The sequence below is a fragment of the Onychostoma macrolepis genome, chromosome 22 (assembly GCF_012432095.1).
Source record: "Onychostoma macrolepis isolate SWU-2019 chromosome 22, ASM1243209v1, whole genome shotgun sequence".
In the NCBI taxonomy this organism is placed as follows: domain Eukaryota; kingdom Metazoa; phylum Chordata; class Actinopteri; order Cypriniformes; family Cyprinidae; genus Onychostoma; species Onychostoma macrolepis.
In genome coordinates, this window is record NC_081176.1 from 27382539 (window position 1) to 27404695 (window position 22157).

Below are 22157 nucleotides of genomic sequence, written 5' to 3' on the forward strand. Positions count from 1 at the left end.
AATCAAAATGAATGTAATTAGGATCTGTGATTAATGCAAGCCAAATGTCTTCCTGGATTATATTTCACATCTCTTCCTGCTGCAGTTTTTTAGTTTTCATCCTCCATTAAAGCTGCACACTGCATGACTCACCATTAAAGGAATTCTTAGATGACACAAGGTGATTTCTCATCGACGACTAAAATAAATCTCATAATTGGGGCATGTTGATGCTATCCATCATGAAAGCCATTTAGCACAGAGGCCAACGTACAAGTCACAGCACCTGCTGGAATCCTTCCCACTGCAACTTCCAGCGCCGTGTTATAATGTTTCCGGAAGGCAGTGGCTCTTCGTCAGCTCTGGAGAATTTGGCACCATTTCATACTGAGAGTTTAAACACAGGCGACCCATACTTTTACTTAATTTTTGATTTGATTTTTGATTTTTTCAAGATCTCATGTTGCTCAATTTCAGTGCTGAACAAGTCTCCACTTTCCAAGTTTGTATTCATTTTTGAAACTTGGATCATTGAATATTACATTGACTATAAAAATATCTATCTTTCTTTCTTTCTTTTTCAATGTATTTAGAGATGATTCTTTAGGAATCGTTGTTCATTCATTCATTCATTTACACATGTATCATTTTAGAAATTGTTATTTATCTATTGATGTATTGATTTATTCTTATTTTATATTTATTTATTTGTAAAAAGGAAATATAATATATTTTCTCTTTCTTTCTTTATTTCTTTCTTTCTTTCTTTCTCAGTTCATTTAGTGATATTTTTATTTACTTTTTAAATTGTTAGAAATTATTATTAATATTTTAGTTAGTCATTCTTATATACATTTATTTAGAAATGATTTTGCTTCGTTTAAAAGTAAAAAGTTCATTAAAAATATGAAATTGAATATTTAATTGTTATACAATAGTAATATATTTATGTTGGGGTCTTTCTCAGTTCATTTAGTAATGTTTTTATTTATTTTGTAAATGTATTTACATGGGGTTATTTATTTAGTTACTTATTTTAGTAATTGCTCTATATATTTGTTTTAAATTGTTAGAAATTATTCTTAATATTTATTTAGTTAGGCTAGTTATTCTTATGTACTTTTTATTTAGAAATGGTTTTACTTATATATATATATATATATATATATATATATATATATATATATATATATATATATATATACACATTTTATGTAGAAATTATTCATTTTATTTATTTTTATAATTTGTATGTTCTTTTTATTTAGAAATAATTTTGAATAATAATAATAATAATAAAAAATACATTGAATATTAAATTATACAATGATAATATATTCATGTTGTGATTTTTATTTATTTATTTATTTATTTACTTTGACACAGAATTAAAACTTTGATCTTTATTTTTCTTATTAAAACTGAAAAAGAGCTTCGAGTCTGTAAGTTTTAAATAGTTTTTTTGTTGTTGTTGTTGTTGTTGTTTTATAAATAAACCCATTAAATCCATAATAAGCTCATCTGTTCCTCTCCAGTGATGGTCTGTGTTTTGTTCGCTAATTTGTTCAGAGCATTCACATAGCGTGAAAACGGCGCTTGCATCACACGATCACACTCGACATCTTTATTTTATTGTCGACAAAAGAAACAACCTTCCGATGAGATCATGGCCATAGAGAGTCTAGCATGTGTTGATCATGTGTCACGCACTGGATCTGGAACATTTCCCACACCGTCGTTTAATACGTATTTCTGATAAATGAAGAAAAATCCCCCTTTCCCACCCACTTCCTAAACACACACATTCTTATTACCAAAGTCTTAAAAACAAGCATTACCACAAAAGCCTCTTTTCCATATATCACACAGAGACGCATCTGGATGTGACTCCACCCGGTCCACAGAGTCTTTCTATCAGCCTGATGGACACACTTTCTCAGGCTTTTAAGGTGCTGGACCAAAGTACAGGTCCATATGATTGTATTTCACATTGAGGTCTAGCCAGAATCCAAGAGGAAATGGTTTCCATTAATGCATCCCAGCCATAAAACATCTAAGCATTGACGTTTGTTCATTATATGATGGTTTGGAACAGTTATAAATCATAACTGAACATACGACTGAAATACATTCATTGCATGCTACTTAGCAACTAAACTAATTGAGTGCTAATTGACTCCACTGGCCTGTATGTGATGAAATGATTAGGATTGTAAGACTGAGGGGGGCATGGCGTTCAGCCTTGAGATCTTCAGTGCTTATCAAGACTGACACGCACATCTGGTCGACATGATACAGCTGGAATCGAGCACTCTTGAATGATCAATTCATAAATGTTTGAACTCATCCATTGCGAATGATAATGCAACTAGAATATTACTTAATGTTGAGTGTTTAATGAGTTGCTGAGTTGTTTATTTTCATGATATTTGGCAACCCGTTTCCAGGCTTATTACACAATTAGATGCTGATGAATTGTACATAATATTGTTTGTTTGATCCATTAATGTGTTTAGCATGCTGTCAGCCATTTCAGATATTTATTTTATTATTCAGAACGTCATGTTTGGACATCTTGGGATCAGCTAGTGGCGAGATGTCATTTTCCATGACAAGAAGCTTAGAGTCATCTTGATTCAACAAAAGGTCAGTGAACATTAGGAGCTTAATCTTCAGAGAGCCGTTCATCCACAACAGGAGACAAAACTGTTTATATTTATATGAAAATGTATATATAAATTATATATACTTATAAATTATAAGTTTAAATTGGTATATAGTGTACATATGGTTTATTTACTATTTATTTTCTGAAATATATTTGCAGTATTTCAACCCTGTTACTAATATTCAGAACATGTCTAAATATATTTTGAAAACCTTATTTTTTGCTTTTTGTTACTTTACCTTTATAAATAAATTAATTAATTAATTCGCTTTTAATATTTTCAGTTTACATATTAATTTTAGTTTAGATTTTCGTAATTTTGTTATTTTTAGTAACATTTTTATTATTGTTTTTGTTTTGTGATATTTCTATTTAGCTTTAATTTTATATTTATTTGAGTTTTCATTTTATTCATTCCTTTACGTTTTTAAGTGTTTCATCTAATATTCACGGTGTATTTCAGCTTTAATTCAATAACCAATTAATAGTAGTTTTTTTTTTTTTTTTTATGGCTTAGTTAGCAATTGCAACGCTACATTGCAGAGGATAGCTAGTTTTGGACAAAATATTGGTTTGTAGTTACATAAAAACTTACATAACCCATAAATGAAAAAAAAACATATATATTTCTATGAATTTTTCATGAGATTACTTGGATCACAGGGTTGAAAAATTGAGCCTAATGAATATAGTTAAAACTATAATTGTGTAAAAACTGAATGAATTAAATGATTATTTGCTTGTCTGCCATGGTGTACAAAAGGTCTAAATGATGTCCTTTCCTGGGTGCCATAATTTTTTATTAATTAATTAATTAATTTATTTACAGAGTAACAGGGGTTATATTTAGTTAATATATATATATATATATATATATATATATATAGAAAATCTATGTAAATAATGACTTAATAGTTGGATAAAGTCAAGAATGTATAGACCGCTGAAGTGGGACATACTGTAAGTAAACAAATACTTTAATGTGATTTGTTTTATGTGGTGCTTTAAAAAAAAGTAATGGCCTCTAATTTGTAGACTGTCAGACACTGTTCGTCTTTCTGTACATCAGCTATGTGACATTGATGCACCAGGCAGTGTATCTTTTGTTCGGTCTCAGTTAAGCGTTTCAAAGGCCAAGTTGCCGAAACCTTACAGATTTAAAGGGTCAAAGGTGACCTGTCTTGATTACCATTCCTCTTCACGTAACGAAACGTGTGGATTAGGCTTGGAAATGGAATTAGGCCACCCAGAATTCTGTTCGGCTTTGAACTCTTTGACAAAGTATCTTTATAACGCAATATCAATAAAAGGGAAATCCTGATAATCAAGACCAGTGTTGTTTTGCTTCTAGTATTCTGGAATGGGGTGCTGGCGAGTTCACAGTCTTCAGAGATCGTAAAACTCAAACGCTCTGTCTTGTGTCTGACGCAAGTCAATTGCGAACATTTGCTCGTGATCCATGGGCACATCAAACACAGACGTTCGCTGGGACTCTGCCAAACACCTGTAACAATCTCCTGCCTTTCGCAGAAGGTCAGAGGGCAATGGAAATGAACAGAGAAGGGTAAAACTTCTCAAAACAGTCAGTTCTGAGAAATTAGGTAGTGTGGCTCTAATAGAAGACAGAAACCCTAAAACTGTAAAGAAACAGTTCATCTAAAAACAATTTTTATTTATATGATTTGTCTTTAAACTCTTACATTGCATGTAGTTGCTGACGAACATGATATAGGATGACGACTTGATGTAGTATTAATTTTATGCAACAGTTCAATAAACAAGAAGTTAATTTTGTGTTAAATTTTAGACTTAATATTGCCTGGTTTTGCTTGATTTCACAAACGAATATGGCTCCAAACAAAGCCACAGCAGAACTGCTGTGCATCTTCAAGTAACACGGTGTTTAGTTTCTGAATAAATCCACATTTTTGAACGAATCGAGCGAGTCAGTGATTCAGTGAGCAATTCATAAATACAGTCACTTGCTTGTTTCTGAACGATTCAGCCAATTGAACAAATCGACTTGCTGCCACCTACTGGTTGGTGGTTGTAGTTTCATATTTAAAGCATCATTTTTTTAATCATTTCATATTTCAGTATTCATTAAAAAAATTATTTAATGCAATGTTGGGCAAGAAAGCAACAAAAAACAACAAAACTTGTATTTAGACTTCCTGATTGTTAGTAACAGGGTTGAAAATGCGCGCACACACACACACACACACACACACTGGAGTGTCATATTTAATCTTCTTATCTTATAATGTTCTAGGTAAACACGTTGCAAAAAAAAAAATCAGGGATGCCAAATATTGTGCATTGTAATGAGGTACATAAAACGTAAGAATATACAAGCAACATTCTAACAATATTTCTACAACATTGTAAATATATGTACTTATTATGTTTAAAAAACAACAAAAAAACCTTAGGTTAAAAACTATCACAACCTTTTCACAACATAAAAAAAAACCTTTCTACAATATAACTCTAGCAGAATGTTTTTTTAAGGCTTCTTTCTTTCTTTCTTTTTGGAGTTTATCTGTTATAATCAGTCATATAGGCTTGGAAATACATGTGAATAACCTGTAAATAAATAATAGCAGTATTGTCATTTTTAGGTGAACTGTCCCTTTAAGAACGATCGGCCTAGTGGTGATTGTGTGCGTTAATACTATTAATCAGTCTATTCAATTTCTACATCAGTATGAACGTTTGAAACAGTGGTCTCATTATATTAGACGGCTGATTAGCCGGAGAAGGGACTCTATTGAGGACTTTTAAGGTCACTGACAGGTTCTGTCACTCCTCAAGCAGCGGGGAGTCCGTTTCCCTCGTTATCTTGGATTTCATCAAGTGCTGGTGGCCTTTGATTGGGTGTAGGGCTTGAGTGATGGGAAAATCACTGGAATGCCAAAGGTCGGAGCTCAAAAGTCTCAGCTGAGAACATCTCCCTGCTATTGCATCTGCGTTCGACCACTAAAGCACTAGGCAGATTCAAAATCTGGACACGTATCTTTTCCATCTGCTAACGCAAGGGATGCAAGGGAAAACAACATCAATCTGTCGCAGAAACATGCAGGCTCACTTCTGTTGGCCTACTGTACGGTTATCAGTGCCAACTTTGTCAGGTAGTCCCCTGAAGTCAGTGACGTATGCAAGCTAATAAATTTGACTTTGTTTCCTCTCTGAAGCCTTGTATATCCTAAGTGGTGAGGAGAATATAGCTGCTTATTTATTCCTGTTACTGTTTTGGCTTTCTGTTATTGTTTTTATTGCTTTTGGCACTTCTGTAATGACTCAAGACCTAACAATTGTTCCATATAAACTAAACAAAGCATGGCCAGGGAGTAATGATGATAACTTAAAGAGCTTGTGGTGAGGAAAACAACATTTACACTTTAATGTTGCTAAACCTAGTAAGCTGCCTAGCTAGGAAGTATTTTAAGGTGGCGTGAAGGATGTTTGAGAATGTAGGCAGCAAACATTATGCAGCTCTCTGTCGTTTGGTATTCAAAGTGATTAGAATTCATGTGAAGAACGCAATCCCAGAATGCAGTGCAACAAGGTCAGTGAAATATTTAATCCAAGATGGCGGGTGCATCAAAAGACAAGTCGTTAATGCAAAGCATTGATACAAATAATTTAAATGATCTCTTTTACCCAATATTTGTTTGTTGCGTATTTGTATGTTTGCATTGTTAGCTTAGCAACATATTGCCGTTAAACTCTTACAATCAGCTATGACTGAGTGTATAAACATAGCATTTAGCACCAAGTGAGCAGTTAGAAATATGTTTAAATTTGACAACATTTAAAAAATGTTGTAAAATCTCATTAAAATGGTGTGATTACCACTTATTTTATGATATTTGTGTGTATTATGCATGTTTTGCATTGTTAGCTTAGCGTGTTTCAAATCAGCGAGGAACCTAGCATTTAGTATAGCGTTATGAAAAATACTTAATTATAACTTTTGATTAAAAAAAATTAAAATGGAATAATATACCACTTTTATTTTACAATATGTAATTTATTTGTGTTTAGCACTGTTAGCTTAGCAACATACTAATGTCAGACTCAATTGAAATCAATAGTGAGTCAAGCACTATTTGAACATCACACAGAGTTGCTGCCTATGAAGGGTGTTTCAAATCAACAAAAATGTCAGTTATATTTTACTTAATTCTGTCAATCTTTTATGAAAAATTTAAAATGGACCAATTTAGACCTTCACTTTTATTTTACTAATTGTCTGTCATGTAATTGTGTGTTTTAGCATTGTTTTTAGGGAAAATGTCTGTTAGGATGCTTTAGCGTCTATAGCGGCACAAAATTGTTTTAGATTCCTGAATTCTGTTCCATTTTGTTGCGCTCCATTGAGCTGTTTTGGAACACCAGAGCGCATGTGAATGGCACCTTAGAAGGCACTGTCTATGTTAGCAGTAGGTTTTAAAACAGTGCTTCAGAAACTGAACTGTCCTTGACCTGTAACTCATTCTGAGCGTCTTGCACATAACATCTGGAGTCTGTGGTTGAGAGGAAGCTGGCTTCACTATATGGTTTGGACCAGACATTCCTCTTTCTCCACAAATCTGAATTTCACACACCAACCATATCGTTCAGATCGTAATTTTTGCAATTTGACCAAAAATCCTGGAACTAGCTACAATGTTTTTCAAATATTCATGTCACTAATGCAGTGAGATTTGATTTGTAGTGACTAAATTATGGGCAGAAATGGATTTCAGGGATTTCTTGATACTTTTGTGGAGAATATAAGTTAAGCTAATGCAACAGTGAATAAATGAGATATAGAACTCGCTTAGCAAGGTATTTAGATATAAGAGGTCTTCCCATGTTCAATTAAGAGGATAAAGAAAAAAGTTTGATTGAGAATCAAGAGGGTCAAGCAAATTTCATGAACTTTAAGTGACCCATTAGTAAAACTGCAGTCAACAATTCTGCTGAAAAGAACATTAAGAATCCTAGAAGTTTCCAAGATAACGATCAGGCTTTGACTGAAAACTGAATTACTGATGGAAATCAATACTACAGGACTAGACTTTCAACCCTTATTATAAACAACCGATACAACTGTAATACCATTAGAATCACTGGATATTAGATTATCAGTTTTCTGAAGTCTTTAGCGCAATCAAAGCATTTATCTTGTAGTAATAGCAGCATAACACTGGCATAGTGTCTAAACAAGAACGAAACTGGATTGAAAAAATCTGTTTTGGATTTGTCAAAATGACGTGAAATAAAACGGAATTGGCAAAGCAAAGGCTGCGGGCGAGTGCTTAATGACAACTAATAAAACATTAAGAGTTCCCCAAGAGCTGTATAAAATATCTCTACTGACTATTCTGACTGTTAAGAGACAGTTGTGAAGGCCAAAGTGACCACACATTAAACCCTTTCAAAATGTCTTAGGAAACGTGCCAAATAATGTCTCAATTATGATTTAAGTAATATAAGCCAATAGGAAATTGAAAGTACACTGTGAGAATGACAGCCATGTTTGTTTTGTCTTTATATGAGGTGGCTACATCCTCTTACTGTTTTAATGCCTAGATGCATTGAAGTCTCATTGCCAAGCTGTTTTCCAACTGTTTGTTCAGGATGATCACAAGGAACGTTCAAGGTGCGAATGTTCTTCTTGTCATTATTTTTCCTCCTGTATAAACAGGTTTGGAGAAAATTGGCAGCAGGCCTCTAGTATGCACTGTTGATCTGTTCCCAAAGCAAACCACACTACTTTTGAAGAGAAGTAACATTTACGTAGGTTATAAATTAAAAGGCATGTTTGAACTTTTAATATACTTTGAGTAAAAATAGACTTGAATTAAATTCAAAACTATTTTGTGGCTTTTATTTTGACTTCACAGCCTTCAACAACAAAAAAGAGCAATATTTCCTCTCTTAATATGAGAAACCTCATCAGTCATGGAAAAATGTACAACTGCATTTGGTGCGATTCATGAAACTGACACCAGAGGAGACTCACATTGAGGGTGAGAGAGGTGTTAACATCAATACACCTCCTCATTTATCTCCCACATTCATCAATTTCCCTGTCTTCTCTCATTTGTCTTTTTTTCAAACTGTCCAGAAAAGCTTTTTGCAGTGATGGAAGACACAGATGGACCCCATTTCAACCGACTTCTTTTTCCTTTGGGTCAGTGGCAGCTAGTCATTCGAATTACCCATAAGCTGTGGTTGTAAGTTGTGTTCTGGGGCGCCAACATTAGCAGAAGCAGAGTAACTGAGTGAATGGGAAAACCAAAGGCATCATTTATCAACTTCAGGTTTTCATCCTAATGACAAATAATGGATGCTTTTGTATGAATGGATTTATAAACCCTTGTTGAGTAGTTTTAGGACTTTAAAGAAGTGTATGTTTGGCCAGATTTAGTTTAAAATTTGTATCTGCAATTGTTTGTCCCTTCCTGTTTATTAGGTCATTCTAAAAGGCTTTAAAAATCATTGTCTCTATCATGTCTCACTGTAAACACTACAGTATATTGTTTATGTGTCAAAAAACAGTCCAGTGTTTAAGCCATTAACTGCCTATAAATCCAGACCCCCTGTAAGCTTTTACTAACTCAGTTAGTTTCAAATTCCCTTCAGATGTAAACAATGTGACATACAACACAACTACAACTTACGACATGTTCCCGTGTTAAACCCTGTCCGTCTGTCCAGACGTCTATTCCTATTTGAGGACATCTTCATGTCCTGGCCTTATGTCTTATGAAATACTATGTAAGCCTGGTCTGTGAAATGTCCCACCGATGGTAATTCATCTTCCTAGTCAAGTTTAGACTCTCCCTTAATTTCTCATTTGTGTCCTTGTGTTTGTTTTTATAGGCTTTGTGGGACTTTGCAGCAAAGATTAGGAGTTTGTTGTATTTCCTCAAACTCGCTGCTGGTGCCAAACTTCAGATCAGTGAACTTTTGCAAACTTTGTGTCAGCCACAGTCAGCTGACGCTGAGAAATAACATTAGAAAAAAACATTAGATAAAAGATAACATTAGATAAAAACCTCAAGACCTTTTAAAGATAAAACATTAGTGAGTCTGCTTAAGTCATATGATAGCGTTGTGTGAGAAGCACACCAATTTGTTGTTCATGTAAAGTCTTTTTCTTTTTCTATGTGGAAAATAGCTTTATAGAGTTAAAAACAATACTCATTGTGTGTTCCACAGATAGAATGTGAACATACAAGTTAAGAACGACATGGGGATGTGGTAATTATGTCACAATTTTTATTTTTGGGTGAATTATTCCTTTAATACTTATAATGCAATAGGAACTAAGATATAGCCTTGGGGGACACCATTTATCAGATGCCTGTAAAGTTGGTTGAAACAACATAAGGGTGAGTAAATAACAAAATATATTTTTTCTTTGTTTTCTAATGAAAGGACATTTGTTGTCCATATAGTAATAAACATTGGCTTCCCGTTCAACATATTGAAGAGCCCTGAAGGAAACATAAACTAAGAATAATGGTCTTCTGATGATCAGCACATCCCACTGGAGGTTTTTGCGCTTGTGACCTACGTGTTTTTGAGTTCGCTGCCTATTTAGGAGGAGTGTGGACTAAATGCCTCTCTCTAGGGGGAAAGTGTGCCTCTACAGATGCACAGCACTGATGAGAGGCCTCTGCTGCAGCACCCTTCGGCCCCAGACTTGTTTTCTTCATTACACTCTGGAACGACGTAATCTCTCTAAGGAGCCATTGGGTGCATGTTTAATTGCTTCAATCCTGGACTGGAGGTGTTGAAAGTGTGCTCACAAACACACACAGACACGCACATGGACGTATGCGCTACTTAAGAGCAGTTTGTGAGAGATATTCAAGTAAAGTGAGGCAAACGAAATCCTGTCAATGACCCGATACCAAACCAAAGCCCTTGCTGCTTTGCTCAAGACAGACTATCATTATCTATCATCATTTTGAAAGACTTGCTAAAGACGAGAGCGAATGGCTTTGGCATTTATCACCAATTGTCACAAGGTTGCTGTGATCTGTTCTGAAAGTATGATTATAAAAAGTCAGCACATTAACCATGATGTTTAGGCTGTGGGTGGACGTTGTGTCTTGCATTTTAAAGAATGAGGTCAGGACACTTCAACAAGACACAACTGAAATCAAATGTTGCTCTAAGAGTAGATATGAATGAATAATAAATATATTTTTGAATGTTAGAAAGAAAGAAGGAAGGAAGGAAGAAAGATCAGAGTGCCCGACATTCAGGTTCATGCTCCTGTAGGAATCTGTTCCAAGTTAGCCCAGAAACATATTCTGCAAGTAAGCAAATGCAGATGCAACCGCTTGGTCAGAGCATTTCAGGCACGCAGTCCGACTGGACTGCTCTGGTGGTAACAAACTGAAGTTATCTTTGAGAAAAAGTATTGAGTGTGAATTGTACTGAATGTGCACATACAGTGTACTTCAAATCTAAAAAGTATATATTTTTTAAAAACTGTACTTGCATATAATATTAATGAAATATTAATATCAAAAGTTTTACATTAAAGCACATTTTAAAATTAGTTTGTCGTGTTTTAAAGTATTTTGATGTGTTAACTAGCATACTTAAACATGTAAAGTACTAGAAAGTAACAGATCGAGAAATAGTTAGTCTGTTGAAATTATATGATAGCTCTGTGAAAGAAACACACCAAAAATTAGTTTGTTATTCATGTAAAAGCTTTTTCTTTTCCTCAATGGAAAACGACTCTATAAACAATTCTTGTTTTGCGTTCCACAGATAGAATAAGAACATACAGGTTTAAACAACCTGAAGATCAGGAAATGATAACAGAATTTTTATTTTTGGGAGAACTATTCCTTTAATACTCAAATGCCAGGACCTAAGATATAGCCTTGGGGGATACCATTCATCAGATGTAAAGTTGGTTGATACACATGTAAAATACTAGATTATTATTTTATTCAATATTACATTTAAAGTTAATATACATTAAATATACTAAATTTGCAACTTTATCATTACATATGTATAATTACAAATATTTTAAATACATGACATACAAGTTTCAATTGAAAGTATATTAAAGTACATTTTAGTTTACCATACAGTATACAGTATGCTTGTCAGCATTTAAGTAAACATGAACCATATTATAAAGACAATAGATGTGATTCTGAATTGACATGTATCAGTATACTTGCTGTATAGGTGTATTATTTTCATCATAAGTATTTTTTTAAAGTATGCTGAAGTGTCCTTTTTTTCCAGAAGGTATATGCGCTATTAAACCTAACTTAACAGCTAATATTCTCTCTAAAGGTCTATTTTACGAAATTTAGACACCCCATCAGCCTTAGAGAAAGTGATTCAGATTGTTTTCATCTTCCCTTCCTCTAATTAGCAACATTCTTCTTCCTGGCTCTGTTCAGTGTTAACGCCCCGATGGCTTCATTAGCCCGTGCCAGAGCCCGGGATCCTGAGTCATCTGCTCTGCTTATCTCCTGCACCTTGTTGCCATGGATATAAAGGGGTTACACAGTCAGGGGTCATCACTGTGACGCAGCACTGTGACAGCTATCAGGAACTACATCCCACAGGTCACATTCCTGGTGCCAAAGAGCTGTATTTTTGCAATGACATAGACTATAATAAAAATGTTTTACTGTCTTGCTAAGATTTGGCCTCTGAGGACTATTGGAAAAATAACCCAGCTTAATTTAGTGGTTCTCTTTGAGTATGCCACTGTGAACAAGTCAAAAGGTCTTATATGTCAATATATATATATACATACATATATATAATCTCATTGAAATGACTCACAAGTCCCAAGTTTGCAAAGATTATTTGGGTGAATCTTCATTCTGTGTACAGTGTTTTGATCATATCTAAAATATTCTTCTCAAATCGTCCTAGTACACACAATACGTGGTGCAGCTGTCAAAATGAGACCAGTGGGTGTGATGCAAAAAAAAAACCTTCCCGTCATGGAGAAATTGAGACATTTAGCCAGTCTCAAATGCCAGGAATGTTTCTTTTGGTTTTAATCCACCCATCTGTCAGAAAGAAAATCCCCAAAATTTGCAGGAGTTTAACTGGGAAGCACCAGTGGGAAAGTCAGAGGACACTGGAAAATCACTTGTCTGTGTGTCTGCCAGCAGAACTTCATCTTCTGAGGTTAAATAAGCAGTTTAAGTGAGGAAGTTGACTCAATTCAAAAATAATGAATCAAGACATTAGTTGAAGTACGATAGCTGCTTTCCAAAAAAAGCGTGAGGAGACTAGTGCTGGGTAGTAAACTACACTTAAAGCATTAGCACATTATCACTTTAGCTGCTGCGCTACTACCTAATAACTACATTAGACATGTGGATGAGGAAATGATGTCTGAATTTTTATTTTTGCGTGAACTATTCCTTCACACTTAAATGCCATAGGACCTAAGATATAACCTTGGGGGGCACTGTGTATCAGATGCTTGTAAAGTTGGTTGCAACGACAATTGGGTGAATAAGTAACACCAGAATTTTCTTTTGTTTTCAAATAAAATGAAATGTGTTGCCTATAGAGTGATAAGAATTAGCTTCCTGTTTCAACATGTTGAAGGAAATAAACTAAGAATCTAAGAATACATTTTTCAGTCATGTAAAATATCCAGGTTTTTTTTTTCTCCAGTAACAAGCTAAATTTCAAACAGTTAGCATTGTAGCATGACAAAATGCTACCATTTTTTCATTCGAATGGTTCATATGACAGCTATTAAATATATCCTAATATGTTAATGTTAACATTATCTACAACATTAACAACTACTGTTTGGTGTCAAAAAACTGATTCAATTGCCTGCATGATACAGTAATACAGGGTTGGTAACATATTTTTATTGGATCAACTATGATTTTTCCATCAAACAAAACTGTACACATTAGCACAATTGCTACTACAATAGCTACATTTTTCAATAGTGTAAATTAATTACAGCTGTATTTTGCAGATTTTAGCATAACAAGATACTTAAAAAAAACAACAACAAAAAAAAACATTGTAACATGAAAAAAAAAAAGCACACCAGGTTTCTCACATATTATGGGTTTTAGTCTGTTGGTACATTCAAATGGTTCATATGACTGATTCAAATTAGCTATTAAGCTTTACAAAATAGCATTATCATAGGATGCATTCTCCATATTTTGTTGCCAGTATAGTTGCACAGATATTACATCAAGTTCAAGACAACGATTCACTCATTAATTTGATTCTTTCTACAGACACAACACGGTACTATAGGGTTGTTAGCTTATTGTAAGTTGGATCATCTACAATTTCCCCCCCCCCAAACAAAAGTCTAAGATGCAAACCTGAACTGTCGTGTCCCTCAAAAGCTTCTTACTTCTTAACAAAACCATCATATTCAGCTATTTCAAAAGTCTTATTTGTTTACTTGCTCTCATTTCCTGTCTTCTTTAGCTTGGCTTTCAAATTAGACTTCAAGATACCTGCAAGCAAAACAAGTGACTCGTCTCCATTAATGAATAACATCTGGCTTTTGCGTCTTGCTGCCAACGATTGGATGTCTGCTGCCCTGCACTCTTAAATACATGGCGCCCCTGAGATGATGTACACGTTCTATTCACAGCCCTGAAGATAATGGGAAGCACATTTACACTATAGGTACAGCGCTCCATCCGACACCACTGTATACAGAATCTTCCTGAGAGGAAGCGGCCACATCCTGCAGGTTCCGGGAGGTTCTGAGGGGTCAGTAACAGAGGCGGCTGTGATGTGCTGATAATGGCAGACGGCTCAGGGGATGAGACTGTGTGGCGTGGGTGTCCAGACAGACAGTCGCAGAACAGTCCGGTGATGTATTGCTGGGTGGTTAGCAGTATCGCTAATGTGGCCCAGAGGTTTTGTCCTTATCAGTGATAATGTTGTTTTGGAAGGGAGGTTAGATTATTGGAATTTATTAGTTCTCTTGGTGTAAATTGTGTTTTGTTGGGTAAAATCGTTTAATAAGAATTTATTAAATTATATTAATCTTATTCATTCTTTTATAATAATAATAATAATAAATTTTATTTAGTATAGCGCCTTTATAAGGGACTTTCTCAAAGCGCTTTACAACACAAGCAAACACAACAATCCAGAGTAAAACACAAAAATACAGAATAACAATCAGTTAAAAGCAAGACGGAAATAAAACGTTTTAAGACGAGATTTAAAAATACCTAACGAATTTGCTTCCCTGATGTGAGCCGGAAGAGAATTCCACAATTTGGGGTCGTACGATGAAAATGCCCGATCACCCCCAGAACGCATCCGTGTTTTAGGAACGACTAAAAGACCGCCCTGAGAAGATCGCAAATTGCGACTAGGTATATAGGGAATTAAAAACTCAACCAAGTACTGAGGAGCCAGACCATACAGTGCCTTGTATGTTAACATGATAACTTCAACATCAATACGGAATCTAACCGAGAGCCAATGCAACAATTCTAAAACAGGAGTTATATGATCAACAACCCTGGCCCCTGAGAGAGAATTTCTGGCTTCTGAACGAGACGAGAAAAACAAAATAATTAATTACCCTTTCAGCAACAGAGAAAGACAGCATAGGTCATAGCCGTGCAATATTTCTGAGATGAAAGAACGAGGTCTTAACAGTGTTCAGCACAAAAGGCTCAAACGACAAGCTGGGATCAAAAATAAAGCCCAGATTTTTTTATTTACTTTGTAACTCCAGAGCAACAACATCAACAGACAAAGCTAAAGATCCAGCATTACCAAGTTTATGGGGAGAGCCCCTGGAACTATTCAAACACAAGAACTTTTCAGACATCCACAACTTTTTGGTTATTTACAATAATCTGAGAAAAGTAGGATGATCTTGATTTTTCAAGGGCTTCTTTGTATTGACCCACAGAAGCTTTCCAAGCCTGATGAAAAACACTCAAGCCAGAGCAACGCCACTTTCGCTCCAGTTTGTGGCAAGCAACCTTCTTTGAGTGCAGGTCATCAGTATACCAAGGAGCTGAGTGAACGAAAGAGACATTTTTATTTAGGTAAAAATGGGAAGTGGCTGAAGGAAGGGGGTTTGGTTATCACATGCAGCATATTTTGATTTCAGAAACTGCTGATATTAATTTTAAAATGAATATTTTTGGATAATAAATAATTAGCTTACGTTTAATCATTTAAGTAACACACTGCATATAATACATAACTAAATAATTCATTATATTTTTATTACTTCTGAAATTTCTACATATATTTTTCCAAAATATATTTTTATTTTATATTTAAAAAAAAATATATATATATATATATATATATATATATATATATATATATATATATATATATATACTTCATTTATTATATACATTATATAAAAACATGGAAGCTTATCAATTGTTGGTATTTTTAGATGTATTATTTTATTGTATTTTATCATTTTTATTAATATTTTTTACTTTTTTATTATTTTTGATGTTTCTACAAATTACTAATAATGGACCACAGTTTTTAGGAGAATAATTTTATATTTTAATCATCATTGTTAAACAACTAAACAATTATTTAGGCGTCTTTTATCACATTGCTGTTGTTTTCATTTTACATAATTATTATATTACATTTTAAATGTATTTCTATGTCTATGTCTATTTAAGACACATAACAGTGCAATATTGGGTTAAATTATTACATTAAATTTTAATAAAAACCAAGCAAAAAAAAAATCTTAAAAGAAGACTGGCAAAGTACAGACTAATTAATTTTGTAGATTTTCAGGAAGCAGAGGTTAATGGCCCTCTTCCCCTGTTGCATTGTGTCTGTTAAAACAGCTTGACCCTGCTGATGTCCTCGCGGCTAAACGGAAATAAGCGAAAGCAGCTTCAGAGAGAAGATTTAACTGAAGATTTGCAGATTACCACAGGAAAGACACTCAGAGAGCATAACTATTTGTTTTGCAGAAACGATTTCATTATTTTTCCGCCGTCTTTTGATTGTCTCTGTGAAAATAAATGCCAAATCAGTATATAAGAGTGTGAGTTCTGACCTGTATGAGAGAGCTGCAGTCGTGGTATATTCTGGTTTCCAGCATTACTGGGCCGTATGAGAGCCAGCAGCGAGTGAAGCAAAAAAATCAGCAAGGGACTGTATGGCCCAGTCCTCCACAATCCCACAATCCTCATCTCCGGCTTCCTGTAGTCTGACTGTACAGGATGTCTTCTATGTCACATCACCTTCGTAGTTCTGGAGAAATAACAAACAGATATGAGCATGTGAAGTTACATTTAAATATCACAGTAATACTGTATTGTTCTGTTCGTTCTGTATTTCTGTAATCTGACACTAATCAAAATAAAATGATTTATAAATTAATCTATAATGGACTATGTTACAAAATAACTGTATACTTTATTCATTAAAAAAAAAAAATAATTACTTGCAGTGGTGTCTTTTATCACATTGCTGTTGCTGCTGTTCTCATATTACATAATAATTTAACATTTATTATGAGTTAAGACACTTAATAGTGCAATATTGTGTTATATTATTAAATTACATCACTGTTTAGGGCTGGAGAAATAACTGATATTCAGAATTTAAGTTGAAATTAAATATAGTAATAAGTTAATGTAAACATGTAAACAATGATTCTGTTATATGATGCTAATCAATAGAATAGAATAGAATATTTCTACAAATCATTCATCTATAAAGATTTATAACTGGACTATATTATGTTGGACAATAATTGTTTTAACCATAATTATTTTAGTCATAATTTTAATTTTTAAATGATTGTTAAGGAACATAACAGTGCAATATGCCATTCACAATATTTTTTTATTTCATTATTTGTTATCTGATGCTAATCACTATTAAATAACTATAATATATAAATGAAATGTATGTATGTATATATATATATATATATATGTGTGTGTGTGTGTGTGTGTGTGTGTGTTTTAAAGCTAACATTTAACATTTATAGAATTATTATATTACGAAATGGTTAAATAAATATTCTATCATAAACATTACATAAACTTTAAATGTTTACAAGTTGAAATCCAAGGTTTTGCTTTCAATTTCAGTCAAAGTGAATAACTTTGACAATAAGACTCCCAAATAGCAAATAGCAAATGTTAGATGAAGATACCAGACTGTTTTCCACATCAAACTGAAAATGTTCTGCCTCCTAATGGAAGGCAAAGCTCCAGATGGCATTCCTTCACAATGACATTAACCCTGTTCATGTCGTCTCTAAATAGAAAACAGAATATGCCAAATCCTCAGGCATTAACTACCAGACTTCAGCATGCTAGTATCGGCCAATGTGCTTTACAGTCTCCTCGAGTCACAACTCTCTGAGCAAGTGCTTAAACTTGGAGGCACAACAGATGCTACTTCAAGACTAGAAACCCGAAACCTTCAGAGCGTGTGAGCGGCGTGCAGAGCTCACGACTGCGCGAGAACCAGCCTCGCGTGGAGAAGGAAACCGGAGCATTGTTTCGAGAAAAGTTCCCATGGCTAATCAGTTGCCCTGATCTTTGAGAGGTCACCCTACATAAACAGATGGCATGCGCAACCTAGAAACACTCGAGCGGCTTCCTCCTGTACATGCTAACCGCTAAACTGTCAAAGAACGCGCAAGAGTTCAATCCACTGGAATGGATTTCATTTGTCTGATTGCAACTTTCGTACGTTTCGCGGTATAGAAAGTCCAACAATTGGCGAGCTCAATGAAAGAGCAGCAGTTTTTGTGTTGGCGCTCAGGGGAAGCATTTTCCCATGATGAGGGTATTGTATGTTGCGCCACTTAGACTCGCGAGGGGACCCCTGGGGACGGTTTCGACACGAAAAATGGGCTTGAGTTCAAACATATGCAAAATGAAGATAGGCTTTCTCTATTGCTCCATTCATCACCTCAAAATCTAAGCTCATTACGCTGTTACTCGGACATAATAACACTATTCAAGTTCCTCGAGTGACGAAAACCAAATGCTCCCTTTGGTACGCTGATGTATCGCAAAATTTATTACAGCAGCATTTTAAAGTGAGAATCAGATGTGTTTATCAGACGTTTGATATCTGGAATTCATTTAAATGAATAGTTCTCCATTACATCACTGTCTCACCAATGTATCCTCTGCAGTGAATGGGTGCCGTCAGAATGAGAGTGATAAAAACACCTGATAAAAACAACACAATAATCCACAAGTAATCCACACCACTCCAGTCCATCAATTAACATCTTGTGAAGTGAAAAGCTGCGTGGCTGCAAGAAATAAATCCATCATTAAGGTGTTTTTAACTTCAAACCGTCACTTCTGGCCAAAATATAATCCAAAAAATAGTCCATGATCCATAATAACTCTTCCTCTAGTGAAAAAGTCCATCTCCTGTTGTCCTCTCACATTAAAATCCACCAAAATATTTGTTTAGAGCTGTTTTGGACCATTTTGGCTTGTAAACGGTGGTTAATCTCTGCATATTTCGCTCCTGATTCAGACGAGATGACTTTTCCACTGGAGAAAGAAATATTACGCATTATGGACTCATATTTCAATTGGAAGCAATGGTTTGAAGTTAAAAAACATCTTTATAATGGAGTTTGTTTCTTATAAACACACAGGTTTTCACTTTACAAGTTTGCCACAAGATTTCTTGTGGATTATTGTGATGTTTTTATCAGCTGTTTGGACTCTCATTCTGACGGCACCCATTCACTGCAGAGGATCCATCGGTGAGCAAGTGATGTAATGCTACATTTCTCCAAATCTGACGAAGAAACATACTCATCTACATCTTGGGTGGCCAGCCTGAGGGTCAGCAAATTCTAATTTTTTAAGGTGAACTGTTCCTTTAAGTGCTGTGGTATCAGGTTTACGGCTGCGTTCGTTATACCCTCCGGGTTGATTCAGCGGTCGTGATAACTGGATTTACTGTGTTGGCTGGAGCACAGGTGCTCCAGGAGAGATCAGGGACTCTTATTAGCTCCGTTTGTTGACTCAAACCTATTAATCTCCCAGAGAAAGCAAACAGAAAACATATCATTCCTGGCCCAACAACAACTATGTGTGAGCTGTGCAAGGTAGTGATGGTCTGGCAGATACTAATATAGGCATATTTTTCATTAGAGTACTATCTGTATTCTTTATTTCTCTATTTAGCAGATATGAATCCAGTTGGGAGAGCAGGAGTGATTTGAATTATGTTGTATTAAATAGGTCCCTTCTGTGGCCTTGGTTTTTATAGAATAAGTGGGATTTGGTTTCAATCATTATTAATGACTCTTTGGAGATTTGTAGCCTATTATGTGCTGCTACTAGAGTCCGTAACGTTGCAGACTTACTTTTGACTATCAGCATAAAGTCTGGTCCACTTTGCAACTTATTCTTATATTATATATATTATATATATTTATATATATACTTATAATGGCCATGTAAAGTTCAATAGTTCAATAGTTCAGCTCTATTTTGGGAAAATTAATCTAAAAGTCTTAGAGATGATAAAGATATTGGCTGATGCAAAAATAAATAAATAAATAAACAAATAAATAAATAAATATTATTATTATTATATATATATATATATATATATTTGAATAATTACAGGGTTGAAGCATCAATGTTTTTTTAAATATTACCCCAGTTAAATTAAGTAATTAAATACTACTAATAATACTAATGCTACTCATAATAATAATAATAATAAAATTAAGTAATAATAACAATAATAATAATGTCGTAAATATATATTATTATTATTATTAAATAAATATTTAAAAATAATCTGAACAGTTCTGTTCATGGATATCCAGTTACTTTCTAGTGAGTGTTTCAAAATGGCTCTGAATGTCTTAAAAAAAAAAAAAAAAAAGAAGAAGAAGAAGAAAGAAAGAAAACTGGACAAAAAATAAATTTGTATATTATTTGTGGTTATAGTTTAAGGCCTTAATAGCTAGTAAGTGCAAACCAACATTTATGAAACATTAAATTATTCCAAAGTCTTTCTGAATGATGCCTGTAGCCCGAATGGTAGAGTATGATCATATGTAAACCTTGAATGCAGTGTTTTGATAAAGCGTCTGCCAAATGCATATATTTAAAAAATAATAATAATAGTGAACCACTGTGAATATTAATTAGGAAGAAAATAAACAGACATGTGCTATATCAGACAAAATTTGCCTGTAGATTGACCTGTTCTAGACAACAGTTAATCATCAGCTTTTTCATTATGAGGAAAGACAACAAACACACTAACTGTGGGAAAATCGTCAAGCTTCGGGAAGAGGATGTAGTTGATATTAAGTCACTTCCAGACGACAAAAGCCACACAACGTGAACGAAGAGAGAAATGGCATCTCACTCCGGATATAGAGCCTGTTTCCTTGGACACGTTGTTAAGAATCATGGAAAACTAGTGGCTGTCAGGGTCACGTTCGAGAAATGACCTAATTTACAACCTTGACTGGCAACGCTTGAAGAGTGACTGGAGACATTGTCCTACTAATGCTGCTTTAGACAAATGAAAATACAGTCGAAGAGCTGCGGTCACTGGTGCCAGGACACTTTTCCATCCGGACCTCACATGTTAAGCACACTGAGGTTTCTCTAGGACAAAAAGCCTCTTGGAAAAACTGCAAACATCTTAACAGGCAGACGGGAAAATAATGATCCCTGCAGGGCGACACATAGTCAGGGACTTTGTCAAAGTAATGGATGAACACTCTCACTTCCTCTTGAGCTTGTGAGTGGACAGAATAGAGGGAGCACGGGGAGTCTTTCATTGCTCTGCTCCAACAACCTCTGATCCGATCCGGCAAAAAACACCACTTCAGACCCTGTCAACAGATCACTACTGGCTCCAAACATAATTGCAGTACGAAATGCATGAAATGCACGAAATAACACGGATTTGTAAAATTTGGGTTGTATATTATTTATATGTGCTAAAGCCTAAAACTTGAGTTAATACAATAAAACATTCACTTAACCAGTTGTGCCTTTAGGGGCAGGACTTTTTTTTTCCAAAGTGTATTTTTTATTATTATTATTATTATTATTATTATTATTATTATTATTATATCTATATCTATATCTATATATATATTTTTTGTTTTTTTTTAATTTTCAGTGCTTATATAGAGCCGAAAAAAGCAAAATGTTATTCAAACATCCAAGAACGTTTTTCATTTGGTAGACGTAATATATATTTCAGAAATGAATATGTGCAATCAAAAAAAGAAAATCTTTAATATGAGCAATTTTACGGTATATCTATATCACATTTTGGCGAATTGGTGAAAAATTCTCAAGAATGTAATGTGTTTTTGTGATATTGTCAGGTTTATGTACTTTTATTCCGAGTGTTTGGCCACTATTGTATACAAACATTTATTTTATTTTATTATTTTTATTTTATTTATTTTTAAAACAAATGATGCAAAAATGTGATGAATGTTCAAACATTTAATAATGAA

At 34.2% G+C, this 22157-nt stretch overlaps 1 protein-coding gene and 1 long non-coding RNA gene across 2 annotated transcripts in view; one reads left to right on the forward strand and one right to left on the reverse strand.

Annotated features, from left to right (window-relative positions):
* si:dkey-49n23.1 (semaphorin-3D) overlaps positions 1-22157 on the reverse strand; it is a 59756-nt gene that overhangs the window by 17142 nt on the left and 20457 nt on the right. Inside the window, exon 2 of the mRNA XM_058760210.1 lies at positions 16716-16912. Coding sequence (XP_058616193.1) covers positions 16716-16851 — 136 coding nt within the window. The 5' untranslated portion in view covers positions 16852-16912. The remainder of the gene's footprint in view (positions 1-16715; positions 16913-22157) is intronic.
* LOC131530087 (uncharacterized) lies at positions 1239-16707 on the forward strand. The gene is made up of 3 exons (XR_009268323.1): positions 1239-2625; positions 14123-15717; positions 16501-16707. It is a non-coding gene; the product is annotated as an uncharacterized LOC131530087 (long non-coding RNA).